The sequence below is a fragment of the Phoca vitulina genome, unplaced genomic scaffold (assembly GCF_004348235.1).
Source record: "Phoca vitulina isolate PV1807 unplaced genomic scaffold, GSC_HSeal_1.0 scaffold11, whole genome shotgun sequence".
Lineage (NCBI taxonomy): Eukaryota > Metazoa > Chordata > Mammalia > Carnivora > Phocidae > Phoca > Phoca vitulina.
In genome coordinates, this window is record NW_022589714.1 from 45,584,572 (window position 1) to 45,591,308 (window position 6,737).

A 6,737-nucleotide genomic window follows, 5' to 3' on the forward strand; every position below is an offset into this window, starting at 1 on the left:
GTCTCTGTCAGCAGCAGCTCCATCCTCCAGGCTCTCAGATCAGAGGCCTAGCTCAGTGTCACCTTTGGCTCCTTCCTCCTCTCTCGCCATGTTCACTCGGTAAGGGAGTCTCTGCTCTACCTTCAGGATAAATCCAGAATCCAGTCCCTTCTCATCGCCTCTCTCACCTGGATTGCCGCACCAGCCTCAAAACAGCTTCCACCCTCACCCCGTTCAGTCTAATGCAACAAGAGACAGGAGGGAGTCTGTCAAAACAAATCAGATGTCCCCCCCACCCCCACCCCAATGACTCTCCATCTCACTCAGCTCTCAGCGGGGCCAGCATCTGACTCCCCCAACCTCACCCCTAGTTTAGCGATTATCGGACGTCTTCACCTCTTATCTCCTTCCTGCCCACTCTGCTCCAGCCACACTGACCTCTTCAGGTTCTCTGCATGTGCCAGGTAGGCTTCTACCTCAGGACCTTTGCACTTGCTGTCCCCTCCTCCCAAAATGCTCTTCCCTCCGATATCTGTGTGGCTCTCTTTCTTACTTAAACACACACACACACACACACACACACACACCATTTTCCTGTTTCCTTTCTTATTCTTTTCTTCTGCTAGGGTGATCAACTATTGTGGTTTACCTGGAACTGAGGGGTTTCCTGGGACCTGAGAACTTTCTGTGTTTTTTTTAAGTTTTATTTATTTAAGTGATCTTTACACCCAACATGGGGCTTGAACTCACGACCCCGAGATCAAGAGTTGGATGCCCCCCTGACTGAGCCAGCGAAGCGCCCCTGAGAAGTTTCAGTTTTAAAACTAGGAAAGTCTGGGATGATTTGTCACTCTATTTAAGCACTTATCACATCTGATAGGCTCTACATTTTATTATATTTATTTTGTTATATAAGAATATAAACTCCATGAAGGCAGACATTTTTGTCCGTCTCATTCACTGCCATCTCCCCAGTGCGGGAACTGCATTTGGCTCCTATCAAGATGCTCAACAAATATTTGTTCAATGAAAGAATGAACTCATGGCCAGCCTGGTTCCAGAGAGATTGTGCCAATGAGGTTTTCTTGGGCTTTTTAAAATACCCTACGGCAAGGAGGTAGCCTCAGATTAGGGGCAGGCAAACTGCTGGGCCAGGAATGGGGCAAAGATCTATGGCTTGTCCATTTTGCCTTTTTTTTTTTTTTAAGATTTATTTATTTATTTGAGAGAGAGAGCGTGGGGAGGGGCAGAGGGAAAGAGAAATGTTAGCCGACTCTTCCCTGAGCTCAGAGCCTGACGTGGGGTGGATCCCACGACCCTGAGATCATGACCTGAGCTGAACGCCTAACCGACTGCGCCACCCAGAGGCCCCCCCGGTCTTGCCTTCTTTAAGGGCAGAGCCCAGCTGTGGCTCGCTGGCCTGACGGAAGGGGTAGCGCGTCAGGGCCCACACTGGGGCCACTGCCACCCCCTAGTGGTCCCTTACGGAAAAGCAGCTTCACCCCCAAGCCTTGGGCCAGACAAACGCGTTCCCGTCCTCTCCTCCTCCTCCCACCTTTTCCCTCTTTGCCACTCTCCTCCCCTCTCTGCTTGCCTGGTGGAAAGCGCTTTGACGCGGCTCTGTCACCCACCAGCCGTAGGACCTCGAGCTAAACCTCTTCGGGACTCAGTGTCCTCATCTGGAAAATGGGGATTATAACCCTTGAGGGTGAAATGAGATAATCCACGTGACACACCCAGCACAGTGCCTGGCCCAGTAGATGTTTATTATTTATTATTCTAATTATTATCATGTCTGGCACTTGACAGGTGCTCAACCATTGCTAGTTTGCTCACTCTCTTCATCTGGGTAGCCCGAGCTGAGATTCAGGATGATACTCCTAAAGCATTCCCGTGCCTCCCTCATCCCAGACCAATGAAATCGGAAATCTTTGTAATGGATATGGGCATTGGTATTTTTTTAATTTTTAGTTTATTTTTATTTATTTTTATCTTTTTTTTTTAAGATTTTTTTAAATTTATCTGAGAGAGAGAGAGCATGCCCGAGTGGGGGGGGGAGGGGCAAAGGGAGAGGGAGACGCAGACTCCCCACTGAGCAGGGAGCACAACATGGGGCTGGATCCTAGGACCCTGGGATCATGACCCGAGCCGAAGGCAGACACTTAACCGACTGAGCCACCCAGGCGTCCCTTCATCGTTTTTTTTTGAAGTTCCCCAGGTGATGCTAATGTATACAGCCGAGGAGAAGAACCATACTGGTGACCAACAGTCCTGGGTTATCTGGGACTTTCCAGGTATTAGCACTGTAAGTCCTACACCCCAAGAACCCCCTCAGCCCTGGGCAAACAGGGATGCTTGGTCACCCCCTCCCCCAAGGAACAGACCCACGTTTTCTGAATCCCAGATCAAGACACACAGTCTGGGCGCCAATGACTGGAAATCGGTTGCTTGCTTGTTTTTTCAAGTTCATTTATTTTTTTTTAAGTAATCTCTACACCCAGTGCTCAAACTTACGACCCGGAGATCAAGAGTTGCATCTCTACAGACTGAGCTGCCCAGGTGCCCCTGGAAATCCGTTATTTGACAGCTCAGCTTAGAGTGGTGGATCACAGAGGCCGCAGGGTCAGCCCGGGCCAGGAGCCAGGTTCTGAAGGGGAGAGGGGCCGGCTGGGGGTCAGTCAGACAGGTCTCCATCATTGGGTCCCCTGGGGCTCCAGCCACTGGCCGCCCGCTCCATGGCCTTCACCCAGCGGTCCCTCAGCTCCTCAGTTTCGGCCTTGAAGGTGTAAAGCTGGCCTGACTGTTGCAGCTGGAAGACCCGGGGGTCTGCCTGGGTCCCTGCAGTCACCTGGTAGCCCAGCAGGGGGACGGAGGTGTGAGCCCGCATGTCCTGGGAGGGGAGGAGAGAGCCATGGGCCACTGTCTTTCTGGTCAGCCCCACCGCCTAGGACAGCCAATCTGAAGGTAACAGCCACATACCCACCTCTCACTCCCCAAACACCCATGAGGCAGGGTGGACTGGTGGGAGGGCTTCAAGGAGGAGGAGGACTGGCTGCCCGCTGGGCAAAGCTGTTGTGACCTGGAGTCTGGGCCCAGCTCTGAAAGCCACTAACCCTCTGGCTGGAGGGAACCACATCCTCATTGGGTCTCAGTTTCCTCCTCTGGCATATGGGGCCAACAATACTCCCCATACCCATATATACCGCCAGAAGGCCGAGGTTTGGGAGGTAGGGGGTGGCATTACCTGAGGGGCAGCGTAGACATAGAGGACGAGGGGGTCATCCCTGGGGATCACACACCAGCCCCGGGGGCCACTCTTGCCCCACTTGTCCCCGACCAGCTGCAGGAAACTGCACATGAGGCTCTGCTCGGACCCTGTCGCGGACCCTTTCTGAAAACCAGAGAAAGAGAGAGACTGTTGGGGAACGGAGCACCCACTGTGTGACAGACACTGGACCGGGGGCTTGACAATCCCTATTTCTAATCCTTGCAGCACCCCTACAAGGAGGGGTCATTTGTCCCTGAGCCTCAGAGAGGTCCCATCAGGGCCTTGTGGTCCGTGGCAGAGCTGTGGTCAAGCCCCAGCCAGCCCGAGCTTGGGGCAGGTGCTGGGGCTGCTTATCACCTGTGAGTTGCCCCAGGGAATAGAACTGGGGCCTGAGAAGGGAGAGGCCTATGTGGTCTAGTGGGCAGGGAAGGCATGAGCAGGGAATGGGGAAGACTGGAAAGTGGGCAGAGGTCCGCAGAAGGGAACCGCCTTGAAACCTGGGAGCTGCGTTCAGCTGAACGTGCAGGGGTCTTCCCCCACCTCCCTGGGACCGCGGGCAGACAGAGGATGGGGAGTGTGACCACGGCTGGCTCATTGCTCAGCCCCGAGGACAGGGCCAGCACGTGGTGGGTGCCCGCACACATTTGCTGAGTGGGGGCCCTCGGCCCTCACCTCCAGGATGCCCCGCCTCTTGTCCTCCTTGTCCTCAGGGAGCACGTTTCCAGTGAGGAAGGTGTAGCAGTGGAAGCAGACGCGGTTGGGCCTGTTGTCATCGTATTTGAGCTCAGCCCGGTAGTCAGAGCACTTGGCGCACACCACCTGGGGGCGGACGGGCAGGAGGGGCTTGGGGTCTCAGGTGAGGCAGGGGAGGGCGGCATTGGTGCCTTGGCCTGGGAGGTGGGGGCATGACAGCACCCAGGGACAGGAGGAAGACAGAGCAAACTTCGGGAGAGGAATGGACGCAGACACAGGGGGTGCCCAGCCTGGAGGCCATGGCTTTGGGGGAGAGCTCAGACTGCACTCCCCCCAGCTGGGGGCTCAAGAGCTGGCCCCCCCTGTAGGTGCCTCTCGATTCCCCTTTTGTGAGGGTGGCTATTAATCCCAGGGGCTTCCCTGCACACACCCCTGCATCTGATTCACTTCTCCAAGCTCTCTCTCCCCTCTGCCATCTCCCTTGATCGTCCCAGACTCCCGACCAGGTGGGCAGTGCTGGCGCGTTCATCCTCACCCAACAGCAAGGGGGCAGTGACCTGCCGAGGGCCACTCCACTCACAGGCAGCAGCTGGCCCTCCCCAAACAGGACAGGTATTTAAAGTTCCATGGTTTAGCTTTAAGATTCATGCAAATTTTGCATTCCACTCAATCCTAGAGTCAAGTATGTTCTAATATAAAATTGAAGGGCTGGTTGTTTTTGCCAGGAAGGCCTGTCATGTGCATTCGGTGGAATGCCTCCCCCACCCTCCCCCCCGGCCAGGGTGGAGAAAGCCCCCAGGCAGACCAACATGGATCATGCTGGGGAGGCCAGAAGAAAGAGGCATGGCAAGACTCGGAGAGAAGCATGGGGGCTGCAGGATAGAACTTCCAGGGAGACTGGGCTGTCACCGTAAGCCCAGGATGTAGGGTTGGAAATAAGGGGCCAGACACAGAGACCAGGGGGCTCATCTGGGTGCCCAGTACAGCACACGGCCTGGGAGGGACCCACAGGAGAAGGCCTGGCCTGCCCCACCCTCACCAGGATTCCCGTCTGGCAGGTGGGGAGACAGAAACTGGGCACCCAAACCACTGAAAAGATGACTCACAGAATACAAAGGTATGCGCAGGCATGAGAAACCCCGAAATTGGACCAGGGATCTCTCATAGAGCCCCACACAGGGAGCTTCAACTACCTTGGGAATATTTTATTTTGTTGAGATTTACATTTTTTTTATATTGCTAGTGTATTTATTTTCTCCTCCACCAGCTTTTTAGTCTGAAAAATTTCAAACCTACGGACAAGTTGGAAGAATAATACAATGATACCGCCCCCACCAAACTCACTGATTGTTAACATTTTTGCCATATTTGCTTTCTCTCTCTCTCTATATATATATGTATTTTTTTCTGAATCATCTGAGTATAAATTACAGTCGTCATGACACCGCACCCTCAAATAAATAGCTGGTGTCTCCTAAGAACAAGGGCATTTTCTTGCCTATTCATTATGTCATGATCACACTTGGGAAATTTAACATCGATATAGTATTACTGCTTGTGATCAAATTTTCCCCAAATTTCCCAGTAACGGCCTCTGTGGCTGGTTTTGTTTTTCCCATCCATGATTCGATCAAGGATCGTACATTTCATTTAGTTGTCAGAATGTTATATTTCTTCCCTGTACCTTGAAAGTAGGTACATGGGTATTGTTATTCTTTGTGTCTCTTTGTATTTCTTAACTATTTTAAATAATTTTTTAGGAACTACTTACTAAATTGCAAATGTGAATTGACTCAACCCTTATTTACAAACGTGAATCACCAAGAACAGTAGCTAATCCCCAGAACCTTTCTATTTGGCTCTGATAGAACTCATCGCTTACACACACACAGGTGTGTTCCCAGTCCTTGAAATTTACTCTATGCCCCAACTGCCATGTAATACATTTTGGGGACACCTCCCTGACCAGCCCCAACCTGCCTGGCTGGTCTCCTGTCTCCTCATTAAAGACTGAGGTCGTAAAGGGCTTCTCTGTTTGCAGAGTAAACGGAGGGGGTTGTCAGGTCAACAGAGAACAGCTCAAGTACAGCAGGTGCTTAAAAAGCCAAGCAAGATCTGCCTCTGATAACCGGGCCTGAGCTGGTAAGAGGAGGGGACAGGTTCCTTCCTCAATCAGCTGGTGCTGCTCCTCTGAGTGAGCCCCGCCTGAACTGTTGAGGAAGGAAAGGAGGAGCTCACTATCACCCTGCAGGCAGGTATTATAATCCCCACCGCCCAGGTGAGGAAACCGAGGCACAGTTAGCCACAGAACTGAGCAGGGGCTGGAGGGCCGAGGACTTCCCCGGAGAGGAAGGGCCCGTTAGCCAAGGTCGCTCAAGAAGACAGGAGGATAGGCTTGGGGCTGGTGGGGTGGTGGGTGCCAGGCCTGAGGGGGGCTGAGAGGTGTGCACGCCCCACCTAGAGTGGGAGACCGTCTCCTGGTGCTGGGTCTGGGGCTCTCGGGAAACGGTGGTAAGAGCAGATGAACGCGTAGGGCCAGCTTTGGGGAGTGTCTCGAGCACCTCATCTAACGCCTGCGAGCCTCATTTCCCCACGTGCAGAACAGGGATCACAGAAGCCCCTGCGTCACAGGGGGCCACCGTGAGGTCCACACAAGGCCCCCCACGTACCTGGGCCAGAGTCAGTGCCCAGCGCCTCTCGGTGGCATGGGTTCAAGCCGGCAGAGTTGGCGGGGAGCCCTGAGTGGCCAGGAGCCAGGAAGGTGGAGGCAGAGGGGGGACAGGTGAGGTGGGGGGGG

General features: G+C 53.6%; 1 protein-coding gene across 3 annotated transcripts in view; it reads right to left on the reverse strand.

Moving 5' to 3' along the window:
* Positions 1-2,479: 2,479 nt before the first annotated feature.
* FGD2 (FYVE, RhoGEF and PH domain containing 2) overlaps positions 2,480-6,737 on the reverse strand; it is a 23,040-nt gene continuing 18,782 nt past the window's right edge. For all 3 annotated transcript variants that reach the window (XM_032409907.1, XM_032409906.1, XM_032409909.1), the window contains 3 exons: positions 3,920-4,066; positions 3,224-3,370; positions 2,480-2,869 (listed from right to left, as the gene is read on the reverse strand). In XM_032409907.1, coding sequence (XP_032265798.1) covers positions 2,654-2,869; positions 3,224-3,370; positions 3,920-4,066 — 510 coding nt within the window. In that variant the 3' untranslated portion in view covers positions 2,480-2,653. The remainder of the gene's footprint in view (positions 2,870-3,223; positions 3,371-3,919; positions 4,067-6,737) is intronic.